The sequence below is a fragment of the Thalassophryne amazonica genome, chromosome 9 (assembly GCF_902500255.1).
Source record: "Thalassophryne amazonica chromosome 9, fThaAma1.1, whole genome shotgun sequence".
Classification (NCBI taxonomy): Eukaryota; Metazoa; Chordata; class Actinopteri; order Batrachoidiformes; family Batrachoididae; genus Thalassophryne; species Thalassophryne amazonica.
This window is the reverse complement of record NC_047111.1, coordinates 81,716,588-81,741,335: the sequence shown is the minus strand read 5'-3', so window position 1 is coordinate 81,741,335 and position 24,748 is coordinate 81,716,588. Positions and strand designations below refer to the sequence as shown.

At 40.1% G+C, this 24,748-nt stretch overlaps 1 protein-coding gene across 3 annotated transcripts; it reads left to right on the top strand.

The window, feature by feature from the left end:
* Window positions 1-1,431: 1,431 nt before the first annotated feature.
* wdr44 (WD repeat domain 44) lies at window positions 1,432-23,435 on the top strand. Of its 3 annotated transcripts, none has more exons than XM_034178551.1 (20): window positions 1,432-1,881; window positions 5,955-5,988; window positions 6,868-6,951; window positions 12,620-13,220; window positions 14,268-14,407; window positions 14,502-14,597; window positions 14,828-14,964; window positions 15,461-15,544; window positions 15,642-15,748; window positions 17,036-17,187; window positions 17,256-17,394; window positions 17,482-17,546; window positions 20,329-20,445; window positions 20,525-20,647; window positions 20,722-20,913; window positions 21,079-21,180; window positions 21,823-21,938; window positions 22,587-22,714; window positions 22,822-22,956; window positions 23,032-23,435. In XM_034178551.1, exons 1-20 carry the CDS (start codon window positions 1,805-1,807, stop codon window positions 23,118-23,120), a joined length of 2,718 nt encoding a protein of 905 aa, XP_034034442.1. In that variant the 5' UTR covers window positions 1,432-1,804; the 3' UTR covers window positions 23,121-23,435. The 3 variants fall into 3 exon arrangements, with proteins under 3 accessions (XP_034034442.1, XP_034034440.1, XP_034034441.1); XM_034178549.1 differs by having other exon boundaries at window positions 12,620-13,232; XM_034178550.1 differs by having other exon boundaries at window positions 1,433-1,881; window positions 14,259-14,407.
* The last annotated feature ends 1,313 nt before the right edge of the window (window positions 23,436-24,748 follow it).

Sequence of the window (24,748 nt, the reverse complement as noted above, 5' to 3'; positions counted from 1 at the left end):
CGGCACCTGTTGACAGTAAAACAGAAGAAGGTTCCTTCCCTTTGACGTGCTTTGCTGAGTTGCAGGGAAGAAGAATAATCACATGACTAAATCATACTCTGCTCAACATCAATGGAAAACATGAAACTGGTCAATGTTTGAGATGCAGCAGAAGGGAGACTGCTGAGCATGTTTGGAATGCCAAACATACAACAGACAAAGAAAAATTCTATTAGGCAATGTCAGAACACTCAGAACAGTTTAACACTCGAGGGATTACTTTGTTTTTCTACACTTTACAACACTAGCTTGTAGGCATGTATTTTCATATTTAAAGGGAACAGGGTTAGTCTTGAGGTCGGCGCCAAGTCACTTCCGATGGAATGGCTAATCCGAAGGCAGGAATTCATGCTTCTGCGGCTGGCCATCTCTAGCTTGCTTCTAACAGCCAGCTGATAGCTATCATTGCCTGGAACGATGAGATTTATACAGCAAGCTGACCTGAAATGAACCTTTGTACATTAAATTGACTTTATTGAGGAGTCAGATGCCTTTGAAAAGTGACCAAATTACATAAAAAATTCAGGTATGTCTTCCAATTCTAAGGTAGAACTCTGCTGGTGTATACAAAAGTATATCTATATATCTAAAAAAAGAAGAGTAGAGTAGAGCCACTTAGGTGCCTGGTCTTGAGAACCAGGGATGGTAGGTTACATGTACATGTACATCCAATACATGTATTTGTATTGAATTCTGCGATGTTTTCACCGAAAAAAAGGGCCACTAGAGGGCGCTGGGGTAAAGCTCGACCTTGAGAATGGTGGATTTTCAAGTTGCGATAGAGCAGCGCCTACGAGCAAAACTCTGCTTAGGGAGACGCGGTTTTGTTCAACAACAGTAACTGTCACATAACCTTCTGAATGCTTGAATAACGATGTCAGTCCCACAAAGAAATCAAATAATAGGGAAAACATGTTCATTGCGCCCAGAATGTTGGTATTTTGGTCGTTGAACTTTCCTAGCAATGAATGTAAAGCCCCAGCCACACGGCACTAGCGAAGGACACCGAACCCAAAAAGAAACAAAAGCCACTCCATAAGGCGTCGTAACAACTGATCGGTTATCCACTCCATGAGGCATCGTAACATCCAATCGCCGTGAGGCGTCATAACAACCGATTGGTTAGCCGCTCCGTGAGGCGTCATAACAAGCTGTTGTTTCTAATGATGCCAAACATGTGAGCGAGAGGCTCATTAACCGGAAGTCTTGGTTTCAAGATGGCGGCGCGACATGACAATTGTTCATTAAACAGAATATAGCACAGTCATTTCCTGCACCTTTTTTCTTTCTCCCCCTCCTTTACCTCCCCATTTCCTCATTAATGCTCCACACCCTAACAGTAGGTGGCGGTAATGCACCGTGTCGGTTTGCAAACCGCCCAAAACTCGATAGAAGAAGAAGACGTGCTTCGCTCTATTTTGTTTTGTTTTGTTTTTTTAAATGTACGTGATTTGTTTGTTTGTTTACGGAGCGCTTCGTTGACTCCGATAGCGCGACAGTTAAGCGCTATGGTGTTTGCTCTCACTAGTCTACGCTTCGAGCGATAAAGCTTAGCCAGAAGTTAGCAGTAGGTGCTACAGTAGAGCTAGATATGATTTGTTAGCCTAGCTGTAGGCTAGCATCTGTATGGCGTGTTTCCGACATTAACATTTAGAAAACATAAAAGTAGAAAAATTCTGCCGCATGTGTGCATTACTGACGTTATTCGCAACTTGTACTTTTAGAAGTTGCCTGGCGACGACCTAGCTAGTTAGCGTCATTTAGAATGGCGTCAGACACAAGTGACACAGAGGAGTTCTATGATGCTGCTGAAGACGTGACTTTTACTCCATCTCCCAAACCGTAAGCAAACATCTTTTTGCAATCTCAGGCTAGATGAGAGAACCTGCGGTTACCTTAGTTGTCTGTTTGGAAGCTAAATGTTATCGTTTGTTTATAGGAACCTATATGCCTGTGCAGATTCAGCCAGTTCGTTTCCATTTAGAAACATATAATTTGTTGTTAAACGAAAACATTTATGCGACTTGGATTTTTATAAGAGGAGGCTGTAGTCACAGTAGCGATATAATGTAACGTGCAGCTATGTATGATTAAATTAATACTAACAAGACGCTGTTTAAAAAAATAACTTGTAAGGCTGCACAACATTGTAAAAAAAATGATACTGCGTTATTTTTGTATTTTGCAATATTTTTCACAAATACATGAATTTCAGAAGATGGGCAAGGGTGGTGTTCAAGTGGTTAGTGCGCTTGGTTGCAGTGCAGAAGGTTCCTGGTTCCAACCCCACCCCTGCCACATTTCTCCATTTAATGTGGAGTTCCATCAGGAAGGGCATCCGACCTAAAACATGTGCCAACTCAACATGTAACTTGTCTGTGTTGTATTTACTATGTGAACCTGTGTTACATACTGAGATTGTAAGCAGTTCTAGAATGCTATAGTCAAATGTTGAGATTGGCACTCTTCTGAAATTTTAATGTCTATAGTTGTCATGTTTGGTTTTTAGGAAACACACAAAACTAACAGCTTCTCCCTTTTCACCACAGCAGATCCATTATGGATTTACATGTTGAATTCATTCATTTTCCATACCTGTTTACTATAATTTAGGGTCACGGGACATGTTGAATTGGCACAAGTTTTTCACGGGATGGGTATTGATAACATTTTATCTATCAATACCATAATCGATTCCGCTTATCAATCCGATTCCTTATAGATTCCCTCATCAATACGTCCTGTGAATTTTCTGTGTACTAAAGTAGGCTTTACAGGTTTTCTGTGTCAACATTTTATTGAGAAAGTAAATAAATATGAAATTGGTCACTGGATCCTTGATCTCTGGGCATAAATAAACTACATGGTGGATCCTTGATCTCTGGACATAAATAGAAATAAAATCTGTAGTTTTTGTCTAAAGCATTTCCTTTCAGACATTATTGACATGAATGTCTGTCCATACATCTGAGCTGAACTCAGACGGCTGTCTGCAGCCATACAGTCTTGGGCTGCTACAGTGCAGGACATCTCATTTTGAGAGAGCGAGAGAAAAAAAGTTTTGATCAATTGCAGTTTATTGTTTGATTACAACGTTTGGAAAGAGGTGTCATTTGATTTAAATGGCGATTTGCTTTGAAGTTATAAATTCCGAGTGGACTCGACTCAGCAGAGAGTGGCGCAGCGTTTGGAGCAACGGAACGGAGGACGATTCATGTTTCTTTCTCGCAACAAGACAGGAGTCTCACTTAGTCACTTTAATCTGCACAAAAGTGACTCACGATTGACATATTTTAATGCCTTTGAGAGGGGTTAAGAAGCGGAGTTGCCGCTTCTGAAGAGGAGCAAATCAAAGATCCAACGAAGCAGTGGATCAGAGCACTGCTTCATTGGTTCAAGGTTCAAAGCAGAGCCGCGCTGCAGAAATGGTTGATTACAGACCCGCTGCAGAGTCTGTAATCAACATAGAGAAATGATAATTTTCCCGACAAACGCCCTCAAAAACAACGGCCGCTCTGAAGGACCAATAGGAAATCATTAAGCAAAAAGGCTATTGATGTCTATGGATCGACTCATTTCTTAATGATACCCGAAAAGAACCGGTTCTAGATACCCAAGCCTAGTCCTTCCTGACCTAACTCCACATTCCATGGAGAATGGGCAGTGGTGCTCTTGAACCAGGAACCTTCTCCACTGAAAATAAGCACGTTAACCACTGCACAAAACTAATTAGGGTGGTTAATAAATAGTATTTGATGGTGAATAAATTTCAACACTAATACTATCTGCATTCAGTTGTTGAAGTATTTCAGTCAATAATGTGGCTCATTTTTGTTTTGTTTGTTTTTTTTATACATCTTCAGTCAGTAAGATCATGAACTAAAACAAACAATCCCAATATGGCAGCCATTTTGAAAAGTTTTTTTGTGGTGATTGTGCATGTGCAGAAACATTCTCAGTACAACCGCAATTCCAGGCCCTGTTTCCATCAAGCTTTTGCATCGGTGTACATATAGGCATTTGAACCTCTTCTATGTTGAGTTTTCACGTCCGCTTCGAAATCTGGATCAGACGCAGCTGACACACCTGCACGAAATTACAGTCTCCACACGTGTGTTTTCTGTGAAGGTCCATGCCTGTTCATCGGCGGTATCATAATAGTAAACTTGTGGTCTAGGCACGTAGCAGAATGTTTGTTCATCCAGCAGAAATATGAGCAGTACAGTAGATGCAGGCAAGCTAATTCAAGTGGTGCAGAAACGATCAGTGATGTATGATAAAACTGCATGGGACCACAGTCACCGTGATCTTAAAGGAAACCTATGGGAAGCAATAAAAGCATAACTTCAAGTGAACATAGTTGATCCTCCATCTCTTCCTTGTCTGTTTCATTAAGCATCATTGCAACAAATTTCCATTTGCCAATCATGCTGCACTCAAGAGTTGATCTTGCAATTTTAGTTCTAGTTATGAGAAATTTTAGGCTCAAAAACACAAAAGCATAATCTTGGTGTAACTATTTGACTGCAAAATGAAACCCTGATGCTAAAGCTGGGTGGAAATAGGGCCTCAAACTCTTACACTGGGATAAACTTTTATTTTTGTTTAGTTATTTGCACATCTGAGTCTGACTGCCATTTCTGGATGGGCACTGCATGCTTCCGGAGTGTCAAAACAGTGCTCTAAACCTACTATGTCAGCTGCCTAGCAATATTGCAAATTATTTTATCTTAAATAGTTTTGGATAAGGGTTAGGGTTTAATGTTTTTTGACATGTACAAAAAGGCAGAACACAAGGAAATGCAGTGCATCCAGAAAGTATTCACAGCGCTTCAGTTTTTACACATTTTATGTTACAGCCTTATTCCAAAATGGATTATATTTTTGGGCAAAATTCTACACAAAATATTCCATAATTATGATGTGACTTTTTTTTTCAGATTTTATATATATATATATATATATATATATATATATATATATATATATATATATATATATATATATATATATATATATATATATATAAAAGCAAAAACTAAGAAATCACATGTGCATAAGTAGTCACAACCTTTGCCATGAAGCTCAAAAGTGAGCACAGGTGCATCTTGTTTCCACTGATCATCCTTGAGATGTTTCTACAACTTAATTGGAGTCCACCTGGGGACTCTTCCTAGAGCTGGCCACCCGTCTAAACTCAGTGATCGGGGGAGAAGGGCCTTAGTCAGGAAGGTGACCAAGAACCTGATGGTCACTCTGTTAGAGCTCCAGCATTCCTATGTGGAGAGAAGAGAACTTTCCAGAAGGACAACCATCTCTGCAGCAATCCACCAGTCAGGCTTGTATGGTAGAGTGGTCAGATGGAAGCAACTCCTTAGTAAAAGGCACATGGCAGCCTGCCTGGAGTTTGCCAAAAGGCACCTGAAGGACCATGAGAAACAAAATTATCTGGTCTTGTAAAGAAGTTCTCTGCAAGAGTCAAGACAGAAGTCAGACTACCAGAGCAAGAATTTTAGCTGAGGAAGCTTCTGCGATTTGAAGCGAAACGTCCTCGCGTCAAGCAACCCAGTCCAGTCAAAGATTCAAGCTTCTCTACTATTTACAAAATGTGGAAAAAGTGAAGCGCTGTTAATAACTCCCAGGCACACTACCTTAAATTTGTTTGGTTTGTGAAGGGCAAATGCACAGATATTTAATTAATGCTCATGTAAAACAGAGGAGTCAGTTATCGTATTTGAGAAACTGGAGAGTTTTTAAAAATGGGCATTCTTTCTTGATAAAACACTGAAATAATTATTGATTAACAAAATAGTTACAGATTACTTTTCTGTTCAATGACATGGTGCTTTAAGTGTTGGGATATTAACTGTGTTACTGACCCGTGTGTGTGTGTGTGCCTACATTCATGTTTTCAGGTCACCTGCAAAGTTTGTCATTCCTTCGCCTAAGGTATGTTTATTTAAACACAGTTGGTGGTGAAACAGGAGTTGCAGAGTGCATATTGAAATGAGTGTTCTGAGTTTGAATGTTAACAAGGATTCAAACAGTATGTTTGTAGCTAATGATTATGGTTGGAGTGCAGTAGTATTTTAGTTTTTAGCCTCTTATTTCTGTGTGAACCGTTTTACCACAGAACACTGGTGCTTATCTAGAGATCACTGACTACAGTGTTCAGTAGATCTCTTGTGATTTCTGTGGTGCAGTGTGTATGTACCCTGTATAAAAATGGACAAATAATTTTTCCAACCCTGGCAATAAAAAAAACATAATTTATAATAGCATTGTACATTCAACTGTGAGTTATTCTTTGCTTTTATTTATTTATTTATTTTTACTAAATGATGGTGCCAAAATGCAGATGTAATGGAAATGAATCATCTGACCTCATTCAGATTACTGTTACTGATGAGAAAAGAACCTTTCTTTAAAAAATAAAACATAGGTGGGACACAATACATGAGCTGGTGCTTCAGTGAGCACTGGAGTGACCTTTGGTCACTCATTTGTTTGTTTGTCTGAAAAAGTGGATTTGACAGTTTAAACGAAAATGGACTATGGAGCAGTAGAAGGTTTTAGTGAAATAAAAGTGGAGAACGTGGATTGTACTTTGGAGCCGGTCAGAATTGACTCAAGAGATTGGAACAGATTGAGAGTAAAGGTACTTTACATTGCATCAGAAATATCAGCGTGTGAGCTGATTGGCAAATTTTTTTTTTTTTTTTTTTTTGAACATTAAAGAAATATTTTACAATTACTTGTCCAGCTTGATATAACCCCAAAGCTGTTCTGTGACTTGTTTATATGATGTTGATGTTTCATCCTTAACAGCTTCCACAGAAAACAGTTAATCCAGTACAAGATGCAAGTTGTGAACTGGCTGCATCTGATACTCCACAAGATGATCCTCTTCAGGTATGATGTTCTCTGCTCTTGCAGTGTTCCTCGTAGTCAAGCTCTGTAATTATGAGAAAGAGCACACCATTTGTCTGCTATATGTCACAGTAAATTGAAAACATTTCAAATTTTGGGCTGTTGGTTGGGAAAATTAAGTAATTTGAAGATGTTGTCTAGGATATTAGGGAATAAGCCCTCAGCAGCATCTCAGTACGTGTGTTGTGTGTGCTGGGCCAGGTCAGAGTTCACGTCTACCCAAAACACAATAAGGGCTGATAACAATGTAAATACTCAAGATTTTGATCACTGGAAAGTTGATGTTTTGACAGAATTTTGCAAAAATTAGGCTACACAATAGGTGGGAAGCAGAAGAAAGAACTTGTGGCTCTATCTTACGAGGGCTATTAGAAAAGTATCCAACCTTATTATTTTTTTTCAAAAACCATATGGATTTGAATCACGTGTGATTGCATCAGACAAGCTTGAACCCTCGTGCGCATGCGTGAGTTTTTCCATGCCTGTCGGTTGCGTCATTCACCTGTGAGCAGGCTTTGAGTGAGGAGTGGTCCACCCCCTCGGCGGATTTTCATTGTCAGGAAATGGTGGAATGATTTGGGCTTTTTTTTCCATCAGAATTTTGTCAGAAACTGTTAGAGACTGGCAGCTGGCAACCATTCGAAAAATTTATCTGGCTTTCGGTGAAAATTTTACAGGCTTCACAGAGAATAAGGACTGTTACTACAGCTTTAAGGACAGCTTTCAGGATGGCTTTAAGGACGCTCGCCGCGCTCCGTGCCGCCATCGAGAGCCACAAACCACAGGATCATTTCTAAACGGATGGCTCTGTGGATCCGAGACTGTCGTGTGCACTTTCTCTGGTTATCACAAGAGCTGGACATCAGCCATTTTCCGGCAGATTTCACTTTTAACAAGAGATTTTGTCATGGAAAGCCGAGCGGAGGCTTCGCGCGTCACGACCGATTTGCTGATGGAGCGAGACAAAGGAACACCTCCGTTTTGGTCTCACAGGACGGCTTTGAGATGGCGTTCAGACAGCTGTCGGTGGTTTTTCCATCGAGTGATTATCCAAGAAATTGTGGATGTGCCTGGACATGCCAGAACATGTCCCGTGAGGCTTCATCACAGCGTTGCTGTGCGCCATGCGGCACCGCCGCGATGCGCGGAATTCCTCCGCACGTCTGTCTCAATGTGCCGAAAAAGTGCTGATGTCCACGTCTTTTCACAATTCCTGTGCTAGTCAGACGACGTCCCGGATAAAACATAGCGTCCGGTTTGGAAATGAACGGCACATTCCACTGTAACAGGAGTTTTTGTCATGGAAAGAGGAGCGGAGGCTTCGCGCGTCGCGGCGGTGCCGCATGGCGCACAGCAACGCCGTTGATGAAGCCTCACGGGACATGTTCTGGCATGTCCAGGCACATCCACAATTTCTCGGATAATCACTCGATGGAAAAACCACCGACAGCTGTCTGAACGCCATCTCAAAGCCGTCCTGTGAGACCAAAACGGAGGTGTTCCTTTGTCTCGCTCCATCAGAAAATCGGTCGTGACGCGCGAAGCCTTCGCTCGGCTTTCCATGACAAAATCTCTTGTTAAAAGTGAAATCTGCTGGAAAATGGTTGATGTCCAGCTCTTGTGATAACCAGAGAAAGTGCACACGACGGTCTCGGATCCACAGAGCTATCCGTTTAGAAATGATCCGGTGTTTTGTGGCTCTCGATGGCGGCATGGAGCGCGGTGCTCCGAGCGTCCTTAAAGCTGTAGTAACAGTCCTTATTCTCTGTGAAGCCTGTAAAATTTTCACCGAAAGCCAGATAAATTTTTTTGAATGGTTTCCAGCTGCCAGTCTCTAACAGTTTCTGAAAAAATTCTCATGGGGGGAAAAAAAAGCCCAAATCATTCCGCCATTTCCTGACAATGAAAATCCGCCGAGGGGGTGGACCACTCCTCACTCAAAGCCTGCTCACAGGCGAATGACGCAACCGACAGGCGTGGAAAAAGTCACGCATGCGCACAAGGGTTCAAGCTTGTCTGACGAAATCACACGTGATTCAAATCCATATGGTTTTTGAAAAAAATAATAAGGTTGGATACTTTTCTAATAGACCTCGTATGCACTTGTGCTATAAAATGCCCCATAGTACTAACTAAAGTCCCTGTTGCACAGGACGGCATCATTTATGAGTCTATTGTACATTCTAAAACTTTGCCAAGATGCAGAAGGGACATGAAAACACCAAAAGCACAGCAGTGGGGGAAAAAAAAACTCACACAAAATCTCAACTCTGCACTGTACAGAAATATGGAAAGAGGATTCATTTAATATTGAGCTCATTTTGTCTGCTATGGTGACAGCTTTTTAGTTAGTTAGGACTACAAGTTGTCATCATAACACTAATTGGGGTGCAGATTACTTGTCTGACCTCATGAATGCTTTCGGTGACAGCCGAGCTGCGTTGTATGTCTGCTAAATTGACACCGGAGTTGAAACCCAGAATGAACTAAGCCACAGGAAAAGTAGAAGACAAAGCTCTCTGCCTGATCTCTGTTCAAAGTTTTTGAACACTCACAAAACTTTGTGACGAACTCACCGGACATCAGTTGACAAGGATCTCATTTTGTGCTTTATAACGGTGCTTTATAAAGTCAACTTCATTCATAAAAATCACGGCACAGTTGAGCTATCATGGTATGACCTGTGAGGGATTTGATTGTCGTCCAGCCTTGGAGACTCTTCTGCATTTGTCAGGTGCAGCTTCATACTTCATGGCAACCATGGAGATCATGGCATGGAGTGTGCAACCACGGAGAGTGCTTTGTAGAGTCCTTGCGTGTGATGTACATTTCTACGGAGTCTTGAGTTCATAGCGATTTCATGCTCGCATAAGGCAAGCAGAATGGACTCTGTCCCTGTGTAACGGGGTTTCAAGTAGACAAATGGGATGCTGTTAAGAAAGACTGTCTTTACTGATGTTTGAAGTTGACTGTTGACAGTTGCCAATCTGTTACATCTGTCAGACAGTTGGGAAAATGAAATTGGCAGCAAGAAAATGGCCCCCTGCATGTATGTAGATATTAACAAGTATCTCATATGGAAAGATGAACAAAACTGGAAATGCAACACACGGGGTATACAGACTGAGATCTATCCATTTCTAGCTCGCTCTCTCTCTCTCTCTCTCGCTCTCTCTCTCGCTCTCTCTCTCTCTCGTGTGCATATCATAAAAATCTACTGGTACCTTGTTTCTCATGTAACATTAAGAAATATACTCAAAACCTGGATTAATCTTTTTAGTCACATAGCACTACTACTATTCTGAACACTACTGTGTATATACATATATATATATATATATATATATATATATATATATTTATTTCTGTGTACTGGTATTGTATACATTCATTCATTTTCTATTCCCGCTTACTCCAGTTAAGGGTCATGGGGAGACTGGAGCGTATCCTATCAGTCACAGGTCATGAGTCAGAGTACATGGGACAGATGCTAACATGTTAGCATTTCTATGGCGTTTTCAATGTTAAAGTTAGCATTAAGCTGTTCGCATCTCAGCACGTTTGTGTGCATTTGTTTTCTGTATAATAATTAATGGCTCAGCGTTTGTTGTCGTAAAAGAGTCAGATGTATTACAAATTGTAATATTTTTTAATTTTTGTTTTTGTTAATAATAATAGCAACAACAACAATCATAATAATAACTAATAATGCTACAGTACAATTTTAGAGAAAGAGACAGAACCTGATTAAAAACACAACAGAAAATATAAAACCAACTAACAGTGAACATAAATAAATAAATATAGAAATAAATAACTGTTGTGAACACCGAGTGACTCTTACACCTCTGCTTCATTCCTGTTTTATTTAAATTTAATGACAATTTGTTTCAGTCAAACCATATTTTCAATTTGTTAATTTCTTCAGTGATTTCCTTCAGAACTGTCTGCCAAGCTAGAAAACTGCTGCATCCTAGTAAGGGCAGAATACTACTGGAATTAATTTGAATAAGGAAAGTTGGGTTTTTTCTCACCAAAATGGATGCTGCACTCACTGCAGTTTATTGTCTGGAATAGCCCCAGATTGCATTTCAGAGCTTCTAGAATTCAAACATTTTCGTGTGGGAGGTGTTTGGGGGTAATTTTGGGTTAGAGCTTTTTTTGTTTTTCACCACTTTCATCCCTGAATATGTCAATCGTGAGTCACTTTTGTGCAGATTAAAGTCACTAACTGGGACTCCTGTCTTATTGCGAGAAAGAGACGAGAATCATCCTCTGTTCTGTTCACACAGCTCCAAACGCTGCACGGCTCTCTGCCGAGTCAAGTTAGAATGATAGAGTCCAGTCAGAAATAATAAATTCAAAGCAAAACGCCGTTTAAATCAATTGACACCTCTTTCCAAATGTTGTAATACAAACAAAGTGCAATCAACAAAGTGCAACATTTTTTTTTCTTCCCAAAATGAGACATCCTGTGCTGACGTGCAGCAGCCGGCTGAGCTCAGCTCAGAGGTATGGAGAGACATTCATGCCAAAATGTCTGAAAGGAAATGCTTTTGACAAAAACTACAGATTTTGTTTTTTTATTTATGTCCAGAGATCAAGGCTACAATGACCAATTTAAAATGCTGTTGACATAGAAAACCTGTAAAGCCTACTTTTAGTACACAGAAAATTCACAAGAGGTATTGATAAGCTAATCGATAAGGAATCGGAGCGATAAGCAGAATCGTTAATGGCATCGATATCGCTAAAATCTTATCAATACCCATCCCTATATGTAACAGATAAAAGTACAAATAATAATTATAATTTTCTAATTTAGTCCACTGAGCAGTCCTCCGGGATCTTGCTGTTCCATTGGAAAAGTGTGTAGGTCATATGGCAGATGGCAAATGTGATGTTCGGTGTCTTGTTTACATTCATGTACTGGGCAAATGTGCTTTTTCCAGTTTTGGAGCCCACGAATACTGTTGTGAGAACCAGACATGGGACAGTGTGGATCTGAGGTGCTGCTTTAACACTGTTTAAAAATGCTAATTTAACTTTAAGGAGTAGATATAAATAGATCACACACTTGAGTCATGTGGCTTTGATTACTGAAGTGGGTAACTGTGAACTTTGACCAGAATGTGTGACATGGTCACAGCACATGCGTGTTGATAATGCTGGTTTGGCTTATTGGTTTTATTTTATTTTTATGTTATATTTTATTGACTACAGGATTGATTATTCTTATAATAATTGACAGATTAATTCCTAATGAAAACTTGAAGTGACACTCTGTGAATTACAATTTAGACATGGTTTCTGTAAAATCACATTTTGAGAATGTTAAAAGAATGTAGTATGAAGTAAATGAAAAATCTTTTACAATGTTTTTATTAAATTCAGAATTGACTAAATGAAAACCTGACAGTCACCAAACCTGAATCATCTCTTTTTTTGACATAATGACAATTTCTCCACAATAATTGTTAAATCACAGAGTGGACAGTGGCAGTGACATAAACTCCACCTTCTTCTGTCATTTGGTGAGGGTAAAATCATTCATATTAGTATGACATGTTTCCGATCTGGTGTAGTATATGAGAAGTTGCTTCAGAGGTTTGTATTGTTGCATCTTCTGAATAAATTCTCTTCCTCATAGATCATCGACAGCATCATTGAGGAGAGTCAAAAGGGAAGTGTTGGTGAAGTGGCTCAGCTGTTGGATCAGCTCCATGTAGATGTCAGAGCTGAGCAGGAGCTAAAGGAAGAGAATAATGGTCACAAAGTTCCTGCAGAGCAGGCAGACTCAGCTGTGGCACCTCTGCTGCTTCAGCAACAAGAGGTACAACAGGAAAGTGGAGAAAGAAATGGAGCATGCGCTTTACCTATCATTGAGCCTGTGGTTATCCCAGAGACACAAGAACATTTTCAGCCCCCTGACATTACCAGGACCATACGACAGAGGCAGCTTGATGGTGCTCTCGGGATTGCTGAAGGAGAACTGGAACAGAGACCCGCAGATATTTTAGACCAGGTCCCTTTTACAGATGGATTAGCTGACTCGGACGCATCTGGACCAACCAAACCACCACGACAATGTACAGTGGAACCAGACATTGTAGCCAGCACCAAGAAGCCTCTGCCTTCACGACCACCTCCTCCAAGTGGAGGTCCTCCACCAAGACCTCCTCCACCGTCCTTGCACAGTCGGCCTTCCCTCAAGAAGTCTCAGGAGTCTGTGAGGTCATGTGGGCTTGAAGGTAGAGATCATGGTAAACACATCATGGTTTATGTTGGCATGAAGTGTGGTTTTGAGTGGCTGAAATGTAATTAGTAAGGGGCCCTTCACACATAACACGAAAGACGCAGAGACCGGAACAAAATCAGTGAATCATACACGAAACAGAGAACCACAAAACATTCCACCTGCTGTCATGACATACGTATGGTTGCACAGGCGTGCACAACACACCGCGATGGTTTCGTTCATCCTCGTGCATGTGCACAAACACAGTGTGAGCAGCTGGAACGTGTTGTACCACATTGTGCTGCTGATGTGGCAAAAAGAAAAAACAAAAACCAGCTGGAACATGTTGCCCCACATCACGCACTGCTGTGGAGAAACAGAAAATAAAAAATATATGCCACCCACGGGATTCCAACCTGCAGTTTATAAAAGCTCTATCTGCCAGATGGAAACTCTATCACTGCGCTACCATCACTGTCCTATAACAGGAGCGTAAAATGCCTAATATCAACAAGGCGATAAATGTATTTATTTTTTTTTTTTTTAAAGAACAGCTCTTTTAACAAGAAGGAAAAAAATAATGGTGAGTTTTTTTAATAAATGTACTACAAAAGGAGTTTAAATTACATTGTATGTTCACCTCACATATGATCGTGTTTTCAGTGGCTGAAAGAGGCAGTACACTCGCATTTTGTGCCCTCATAGTGACATTAATTATCTTGTTCGCCGTGCTTCTTTACACCGTGTGCCTTATAAATGAAGAATACTGCCATTTAATCCATTTTGCTCCTTATTGTGACTTATACTCCGGAAAATATAGTAATATGGATTCTCATATTTGTCATCATCCATAAATATTTAATTGAATTTATTTTGTGACAGCTTGCACCCAGTGTGATGCTTATCCAGGTTCTTATCCATTTTCATCTTCAGCTTCTTAGAGGACTAAGTGCTTTTGCACACATTCACATTTTTAAATAAATATTCATTTAAAGAAAAGACTGACAAACTGCTTGATCCTCTTTCAGTGCCTGTTTTTTTCATTGTCCAGTGTCTGCAGTGAGTCTGGTCAGCATTGATACTCTGGAGCCATCTGGCCTGCTGTCTCCCAGCAGCACAGTGAGGAGTCTAACAAAAGAACCACAGCATTCTCTCGATCTGGCCAGTGCCACCAGTGGAGACAAGGTCGTGACTGCACAGGTCAGAATAGTTTCAAAAATTTCTTTAGGGCTGTATGTGTCATCGGTGTTTTGTTTATTGTATTATTATACTGTTGGGCGGTTTGGTTTTCTAGGATAATGAAGAAGAACAAGCATCATCTCACACTGGAGAACATACTTCAGGACCGCAACGTCCACGTTCAAACTCTGGTAGAGAGCTGACAGATGAAGTAAGCGTGTGTGTGTGTGTGTGTGTGTGTGTGTGTGTGTGTGTGTGTGTGTGTGTGTGTGTGTGTGTGTGTGTGTGTGTGTGTGTGTGTGTGTGTGTGTGTGTGTGTGTGTGTGTGTGTGTGTGTCTGTCTGTATGAGCGTGCGTTTCTGAATAGTTTTTGCAGACTTTATCCAGCTTGAACCTGAGCACTACACCAACATCTTTTTACATTCCTTCCTCTCTGTGCAGGAAATCCTGGCCAGTGTGATGATCAAGAATTTGGACACTGGGGAAGAGATCCCTTTAATCCAGGCGGAAGAAAAACTTCCTGCTGGGATTAATCCTCTCACTCTCCACATCATGAGGAGGACCAAAGAATACATTACGTAAGTGGAAAATGTTTTGTTTTCCTGTCTTTTCTGCAGTTTTGCTAAATGTGACTGTGTGGTGATTTTTCACAAGGAAAACAGAATGAAATAAAGAATGTCCACAAATGTATCAGATGGATGATTAGATTAGATAGAACTTTATTAATCCATTGGGAAGACTCCCTCAGGGAAATTGAGGTTCCAGAAGCATTATGTAGCAACACACAGGGTAAGAATCACACAGAGTATCAAAAGTAAAAGTTAAAAAAGAAAAAATGGTTTGCAAATGTAAATAGGAATATAAATATACAGTATAAATACCAGACAAGAAGGAAGTCGTCTTGAATACCAGAAAACAAGAATGAGAGCTCATCCTTTTTTAAATCAGAGGTGTGATGTTATAGAAGCAGCTAAAGGAATGGGGGGGAAAAACACTCACCTTATCAAGCTTTCTTAAACCACATGATTTAAAACCAAATATTTGAGGAAGCATTGTTGTGCTTTTTCCTCTCAGCAATGATGCCGCACAGTCAGATGATGATGACAAATCACAGGCATCTCTAACCGACACAGATGGAGGAAAACTGAAACAGAAAACGTAAGGAGGGGTGGCTTTTTCTCGTTTTTCTAGACCTTCTTCAGTTATGCAGTCTCACACAGACTGGGATGATAACCTGTTCCTTGTTACCCACCAGAACACAGTTGAAGAAATTCCTCGGTAAGTCTGTGAAGAAAGCCAAACATCTTGCTGAGGAATATGGAGAAAAGGCTGTGAACAAAGTGAAAAGTGTGCGTGATGAAGGTAAAGGAACCAGCTGTTTGAAATGAGATTAATACTCACTCGTATACGAGGGAAACCCTTAAAGTCTAATCGAGTACAGGACTAAAAACTGCTGAATATTTGTTTAAAAATAGAAATAAACAAAATGCCAATGTTTTTTTTTTCTTTCAGTGATATAAAAACTACATACTTGTCCTGTATTTTCTGGTTTATAGGTCACACTGGAGAATCATATGTCAAAAAATGTCTCTTTAAAGGCGGGGAGAAAACATGTCGTACTGGAGTTTAAGTCATACCCTTTTTCTGTATTACTAGATCTTTAATTTGGGATTTTTTCATAGTTGTAGTGTACATGTAGTTATTGGCATTATTTTTTATTTAGTGGTTTGATTACTGGGAAAGCCCAATATAAATAATATTAATAACAAACACGTGATTTTGTTTTTATGTATTGGTTTGTTTATTGTGTATAAATCACAGGACCTCTCATAGTAAAAAAAAAAAAAAAAAAAAAAAAAAAAAAAAAAAAAAAAAAAAAAAAAAGACTTAAACTCCAGAAGATACACTAATTTCTTCTCTGATTTTCAGCAGTTAAGAAAATTATGGTGTATTTAATCAGAATTTTAGAATCATTTTATTATTGAATGAAATTTGGTAATGGTCTTTTTGTTGTTGTAGTAGTAGTACTGCTATGTACCAAGCAGAACACAATGTAATTAAGATTTTTAAATAAATTGAATTGAAGATTTGTTTTTTAAATTATAATGTACCATATTTTTTCGTAATTTGAAGATGAGGTTTGTATCACTAAGTTTAATTAAAATTGGGTGGATTTTTTTTTTTCTTCATTTGTTATTGTTAAATAGGAATACTTGAATCTTTAAATTTAGACTTTTGTGTTGACCTACCAAACTGCCCCACCACAAAAAAATTAAACTTTTTTTTAGATGAATTTGAACTGTTTATTTTTATAACACATTTGTTTCTTTTTTATTACTATTTCAGTTTCAATTAATTAATTTTTATTGTTTTGCCCTATTTCATATTTATTTATTGATATAATTAATTTTTTTGCTGTGGCACTTTGAAAACCTCATACCTTTTAAGGAATGAAAATTAAAACAAAATGTTTTATCGTTGCAGGTGATGCAAAATGTGACCCAAACTATACATTTGTAATTTAATGTCATTATTGTTCAAACTCAGTCTGTACAAAAGTGTTTACTCACATGAGATAAGTTGTAACTCTGTGAAACATTCTTGCTGCTTTGATAACTTTGGTGAACTTGGCCCTTGGCCTGGACTCAGTGTTTCACACAGACCCAGATGATCCATCATCAAGTGATGACGAGGGCATGCCTTACACCAGGCCTGCCAAGTTCAAAGCAGCACATAGCTTCAAGGGGCCCTTTGACTTTGATGAAATTAAGGTTGTGCAGGACCTGAGTGGAGAACACATGGTGAGTGGATCTGATGGCTTTAATATGTGGTGGAAATGGCATAACACTGAATAAATGCTTGTCCTCAGGGAGCCGTGTGGACCATGAAGTTCTCTCACTGTGGGAGGCTGCTGGCAACTGCAGGCCAAGATAATGTGGTTTACATCTGGGTCCTAAAGGCTGCCTTTGACTATTTCAACAACATGAGATTAAAGTACAACACTGAAGGTGCTCTTATCAACATGCAGCATGTTTTTCCTGATTTTTCTTTTCCCACTTATCTTTCAAACATTCCTTTGCTTTTGGTTTATCCAGGTCGAGTATCACCTTCTCCTTCTCAGGAAAGTTTGTGCTCCTGTAAATCAGACACGGATCCTGGGGTGAGTGGAATTAGAAAGCCCCTGATCTGTGGGTTAGCGTTGAACGTTTTTGTCAAGTTTTGAAACCTCTGTTACTGAGAGTCGAGCGTCCCAATCCAATCCACTTTATTTATATAACACATTTAACAACAAAATGTTCCAAAGTGCTGCACATACAGTAGAATCACGATAGATAAAACCCCAATAGTCAAGAAATAAATTAAAAATAAGAAAATTAACAATAAAAATAACTAAAATGTGCAAGATAAATAAATAAATACATACAAAAGATAAAACCAGGAAAATCTACCAAAATAAAACCAATAAAACAGGACCACACAACTCATGCAGTGTTAAAAACCAGAGAATACAACCCCTGGCAATAATTATGGAATCACCAGCCTCGGAGGATGTTCATTCAGTTGTTTAATTTTGTAGAAAAAAAGCAGATCACAGACATGACACAAAACTAAAGTAATTTCAAATGGCAACTTCCTGGCTTTAAGAAACACTATAAGAAATCAGGAAAAATAATTGTGTCAGTCAGTAACGGTTACTTTTTTAGACCAAGCAGAGGGAAAAAAAAATATGGACTCACTCAATTCTGAGGAATAAATTATGGAATCACCCTGTAAACTTTCATCCCCAAAACTAACACCTGCATCAAATCAGATCTGCTCGTTAGTCTGCATCTAAAATGGAGTGATCACACTTTGGAGAGCTGTTGCACCAAGTGGACTGACATGAATCATGGCTCCGACACGAGAGATGTCAATTGAAACAAAGGAGAGGATTATCAAACTCTTAAAAGAGGGTAAATCATCAGGCAATGTTGCAAAAGATGTTGGTTGTTCACAGTCAGCTGTGTCTAAACTCTGGACCAAATACAAACAACATGGGAAGGTTGTTAAAGGCAAACATACTGGTAGACCAAGGAAGACATCAAAGCGTCAAGACAGAAAACTTAAAGCAATATGTCTCAAAAATCGAAAATGCACAACAAAACAAATGAGGAACGAATGGGAGGAAACTGGAGTCAACGTCTGTGACTGAACTGTAAGAAACCGCCTAAAGGAAATGGGATTTACATACAGAAAAGCTAAACGAAAGCCATCATTAACACCTAAACAGAAAAAACAAGGTTACAATGGGATAAGGAAAAGCAATCGTGGACTGTGGATGACTGGATGAAAGTCATATTCAGTGATGAATCTCGAATCTGCATTGGGCAAGGTGATGATGCTGGAACTTTTGTTTGGTGCCGTTCCAATGAGATTTATAAAGATGACTGCCTGAAGACGACATGTAAATTTCCACAGTCATTGATGATATGGGGCTGCATGTCAGGTAAAGGCACTGGGGAGATGGCTGTCATTACATCATCAATAAATGCACAAGTTTACGTTGATATTTTGGACACTTTTCTTATCCCATCAATTGAAAGGATGTTTGGGGATGATGAAATCATTTTTCAAGATGATAATGCATCTTGCCATAGAGCAAAAACTGTGAAAACATTCCTTGCAAAAAGACACATAGGGTCAATGTCATGGCCTGCAAATAGTCCGGATCTTAATCCAATTGAAAATCTTTGGTGGAAGTTGAAGAAAATGGTCCATGACAAGGCTCCAACCTGCAAAGCTGATCTGGCAACAGCAATCAGAGAAAGTTGGAGCCAGATTGATGAAGAGTACTGTTTGTCACTCATTAAGTCCATGCCTCAGAGACTGCAAGCTGTTATAAAAGCCAGAGGTGGTGTAACAAAATACTAGTGATGTGTTGGAGCGTTCTTTTGTTTTTCATGATTCCATCATTTTTTCCTCAGAATTGAGTGATTCAATATTTTTTTTTTCCCTCTGCTTGGTCTAAAAAAGTAACCGTTACTGACTGCCACAATTTTTTTTCTTGATTTCTTATAGTGTTTCTTAAAGCCAGAAAGTTGCCATTTGAAATGACTTTAGTTTTGTGTCATGTCTGTGATCTGCTTTTTTTCTACAAAATTAAACAACTGAATGAACATCCTCCGAGGCCGGTGATTCCATAATTTTTGCCAGGGGTTGTAAAAGTGGGTCTTCAGACGAGACTTAAAACACTCCACTGTGGGGGCTGTTCGGACATGGAGGGGCAGAGCATTCCAAAGTCTGGGGCCAGCCACAGAGAAAGCCCTGTCCCCCCAGGTTTTAAGTCTCGTCTTGGGTACCATGAGCTGGAAATGGCCCTCAGACCTCAGAGCACGCGCCAGAGAATAAATTTGTAGGAGGTCAGTGATGTATTGAGGGGTCATTCCATTCAAAGCTTTAAAGACAAACAGTAAAATCTTAAAATCAATTCTAAAATTAATAGGAAGCCAGTGCAGAGATGCAAGAATTGGGGTTATGTGTTCACGCTTCCAGGCTCCTGTTAAAAGTCGCGCTGCAGCGTTCTGGACTAACTTCAAACGGGAAAGAGCCCGTTGGCTAATGCCGAAATAAAGTGCGTTGCAGTAGTCCAGACGACTTGAAATAAGAGTGCACAACTCGTTCAAAAAGGTTGAAAGATAAAAACGGTTTTACCAATGATAAAAGACGAGGATGATAAAAGCACGATTTCAAAAAAACATTGATTTGTTTATCAAATTTAAAATCGCTGTCTATCATGACACCAAGGCTGGTGACCTTGGGACGTACAAAATCCTTAAGAGGTCCCAAGTCAGTGAGGGCACTTCCAAACAACATAACTTCTGTCTTGCCCCCATTAAGTTTAAAAAAAATTCTGTGACAACCAAGTCCCATGGTTTGGTAGCATGTTGCACTTTTTATTCTAGGCAAGCTGTGTTCCAGAGGACCCAGACACGGAAGATAGGAATGCTCCTTTCCGCCAAGTCCCTTTCTGCAAGTATAAAGGTCACACAGCTGACCTTTTGGACTTGTCCTGGTCAAAGGTGATGAGACACCGTCCTCTCCAACCTTCCACCTTTCAAAGTCTTGTTTCTAATTGTTCAAATTTGTGTGTCAATCCAGAACTTTTTCCTGCTCTCATCTTCCATGGACAAGACGGTCCGATTATGGCACATATCCCGGAGGGAGTGCCTCTGCTGCTTTCAGCACATTGATTTTGTCACGGCCATTGCATTCCATCCCAGAGTGAGATATCAAGCATTATATGCTTTACTACAGTACAGAATCAAAGGGAATAACTCCTGTGTCTTGATTCCCAGGATGATAGATACTTTCTAAGCGGATCATTGGATGGAAAGCTGCGCCTTTGGAATATTCCAGATAAGAAGGTGGCACTGTGGAATGAGGTTGACGGCCAAACACGTCTCATTACTGCTGCAAACTTTTGCCAAAATGGAAAGTATGCCGTTATTGGCACTTACGATGGCCGATGCATCTTCTACGACACAGAGGTACCGAGCTGAGCTCTTAGCACAGCTTCATGGGGTTTTTATTCCTCCACGTTTCATTTGAAAATCATGCTATAACACCACATTAGAAACGCGTCTGTTTTGATTAAATTGTTTTAAAATAGCTTTAGAATATCTTTCATATTTTTCCTTTTTCCTGATCCTTAGCGTCTGAAATACCACACCCAGATCCATGTGAGATCCACCAGGGGTAGGAACAAAGTCGGACGTAAAATCACTGGCATTGAGCCCCTGCCGGGAGAAAATAAGGTACGTCAATAGTCAGTGGTGCATTTAATGTCCTTATGACGAGACACACAGAACTGCCAACAGTTACACGTTTTGCATAGCTGGTACACATTTGACACACCCACTCTGCCGGTGAGCCCAAAAACTACACCTCTGAAAAACACATGCATGATTTTCAGCACATTAGCATCTTCACAGAAATGAAGTATTGTGCAGTGTGGTGCATCTTGTCTCCAACACCTGCATCCTTGTGAGGGAGCGACCCGGAGACCTCTTGTTCCATTCTGCCGACGCTTTATGTAATGTAGATTTGTTCATAAATCTGCAGTGCTGCAGAAGGTGCACTGACAGTAACATAATTTTAGAGACTGGCAACAAGGTCTCCTGGTGGTTAGACTAATGTGCCCTTGATCAAGGTTCTTAATCCCCAAGTCTCTCCCAGCACGCTGGCACCTGTGTGATTGTTGTGAAGCTCGTGGAGCGTCTGCATTGGAGTGGAGAAGCATTCCAGAATGCAGGTCACTTAGTGGCTGTATCCATAATGTGTGTGTTTGTGTGAACACTGATGCAGAAATTCGATTCAAAGGATTAGGGTTGTGTGATTGCAAGTCTGGACATGTCAAGCTTTTTAAGCAGCAACAAAAAATGTCTTTTGCTTTTTAGATTCTGGTGACATCCAATGATTCCCGCATTCGCTTGTATGACCTGAGGGATCTGTCTCTGTCCATGAAATACAAGGGTTATGTGAACAGCAGCAGCCAGATCAAAGCAAGCTTCAGGTTAGCTTTGTTCCTTTTTATGATTTTGTCTTTGCACAGAGGGATTTGACTATTTTGAACTGTGCTTTACAGACAGTAATGTCTGCATTGGTGTTGTTTCTTCAAGTGATTTTTGAAAGTCTTTATCTTTGCAAGAGTTAAATTAGCGGACGCCGATGCTCACTGATATGGCTGGTGCCTTATGTTTTGGCCACATTCTACCTGTCCAGTGTCTCTGCTCGCTGAGCTGAGCCCGTCCCACCTGTGGTGTGATATTCAAATATTGTTTTTCCTAAATCACTCATCTCTGAAGCTTCAAGTAATGCTTTAGTTTGCGTGTACACACGTTACTTATTGCTTCTGGACAAACAAGATATATTAAATCACACATTTTAAGTTTTGTTTTAATATACTTATATGCATATAGTGTCTTTATTTGCAACACTCACAGAGTGTGAGCACAGTCTGCTGATTGTCAGGAATGAAGGTTGTCAGCAGACGCTTGCATTATATACTGCACGGTCAAAGTTATTCAGAAATAAATCTAAACATTTCACTGTGATTTTTCCACATCAGGTAACACACTGTGGTTCATTTCTCAGTTCATCAGATGGTGTTACATCTGTTGCCTCAAAAGCTGATTGTATCATTTCTTCGTTGCTCCTCCAGTCATGACTATGCCTTCATCGTTAGTGGCTCAGAGGATAAGTACATATATATCTGGAGCACGTACCACGACCTGAGCAAATTCACATCTGTACGACGGGACCGAAATGACTTCTGGGAAGGGATCAAAGGTAACCCTTTTTTGTTGTGCAATGAAGCACTTTTTAAACTGTCAGACCCCCCCATCCCAATTAATTTAAGACGTTTTAAAATACCACTAAAAATTAACTTCTTTCAGCGCACAATGCAGTTGTCACATCAGCTGTTTTTGCACCACATCCTGGTCTTATTGTTCCACAAGAGACCGGGGCAGAGAAACCAGAAGCAGAGTGCAAGAGTCTGGACTCCACAGATTCTGAAACCATCCCCTCAGGTGTGTTTTTGATACAATCATGACACGAAGGAACACAACACGCTTAATTCTGTGTTAACATGTTACTATTTCCAGGAGCCCTGAAGACGGATCACACAGAGGTTTTACTCTCTGCTGACTTCACTGGAGCCATCAAGGTTTTCATCAACATTAAAAAGTACTGAGCTCTTCATCACACTCGTCCGCGGAAGTCCTCCTGGAATGCAGCCTGTCAAGGGCTGGCTGCTTTCTGCAGGGCTTTTCTTTTTTTTTTTTTTTTCCTTTTCAATGATCTTGAAATAGAAAAAGATTAAGTGGAAGAAATGGACTGTACAGCACAGACATGATGAGATTTCCCTGTTTGTTTTTATTTTTAATACCAAGTTTGGTATTACAATGTTGATCGAGAATCACAAATACCACGTGTATTTAAACAGAAGCTGTTTAGCAGATTTGTACCTGTGAACTTTCATTTCAGTGGTCAAGACCAGTGTTTGAAGTCTTTTTTTTTTTGTATGCACAAATTAATATTCTTTAAATGGAAGAAACTGTCCTAATTCTCAGTCAAAAGTTTTTGTCTTTGTGTGTGTGAGATGTTGATGTATTTCAGGTAGCTCAGTGGAATAAGGAGTTTGGGAAACCAAAGTGTTGACACAGGCTTTATCCCCAGTCATGCTGTGTCCTTGGACAAGATGCTTCTCTTCATTGTTTCAGTCCACCCAGCTGTAAATGGGTACCAGCCTTGGCTGAGGAAGTAACCTGCGATGGACTGGCGTCCTGTGGGGGGTGGGGACGTGTCTGTAAGAACTGTCTTTGCAATATGGTTAAAATATAAATTTTCTGCACTTATATATTTTGAAAATGACATTCAAAGTTTGGTCTAACACTGTCAGTGAAAAGGTTCTGCCTCTTGCACAATTATTTCAGGAGGCAAGATTCTTACATGAATAGCATATCCGCTTAAAGCTTGGAATGCTCTGTCAGGCAGTGATATTACTTTTCCATGTTGTCAACTTCCATTTCAACACACTTATGTCAACGCATTCCATCTGAAAAAAATCAGGTGTCTTCTCTCAGCACCAGCGATGGACCCCTGCATCATTAGTGCAACTGTCCCTTCAACTTGAGGAAAAAAGTCAGAGGGTGCAAGATCCTGTCGCAGACCGAACAGTTTTCCCAAAAATTGGTCCACCCTGCCCCCACTGCACATGCATCATTTTGGAGTGTCAACAGCTCGTCTGAGAAAGAGTCTCTTCACCCAAAGCGATCAAATGGATTAATGGGATTATTAACCATCAGATGACAAGGTAAAATCTCTTATATCATTCTAAAGTCAGTTTTAAGTAGAAACGAGGCGATAATCGGTGATGCTGAGAAATGACGGACGCGCAGTGAACGCAACAGCTAGCAGCTCATGTGGCTCTGATTGCTTCCTCCATCGTTTATGATGAAATAATGCTGAAATGTGGAAATGATTGTTGTACAAAAGCTTCAGATATCTGTCGCTGAGACCGATGACTGGAGTGCAGTTTGAAGCAAAAACAAGGTGATAAACGAACTGCGGCTGATGACGTGCAGTGAAGCAGGGCTGACCAATTTTTAGGAGGGGGCGTGCGGTCTGCGACACCGGATTGTGCAGCGGGTGTGGTGACTCATACGTACATGTGCGTACACGAGCACTGTCATGCAAGAACTGCATCGTTTCCAGGACAAATCCGTGTACCCAGCTTTTGCAAAATTCCACATATTGGTCATATTTAACATTGTAGTGTTACAAAATTTGAGGACTGTGCTATCGCACCCGTGTATGATG

What these genes read in the sequence shown, in the direction of transcription:
- wdr44 (XM_034178549.1), top strand. Translation starts at nt 1,805, where the DNA reads ATGGCGTCAGACACAAGTGACACAGAGGAGTTCTATGATGCTGCTGAA. An exon ending in TTTACTCCATCTCCCAAACC is followed by an intron (nt 1,882 to 5,954) that starts GTAAGCAAACAT and finishes TCATGTTTTCAG; the next exon opens with GTCACCTGCAAAGTTTGTCA. An exon ending in TTCTGAAACCATCCCCTCAG is followed by an intron (nt 22,957 to 23,031) that starts GTGTGTTTTTGA and finishes TACTATTTCCAG; the next exon opens with GAGCCCTGAAGACGGATCAC.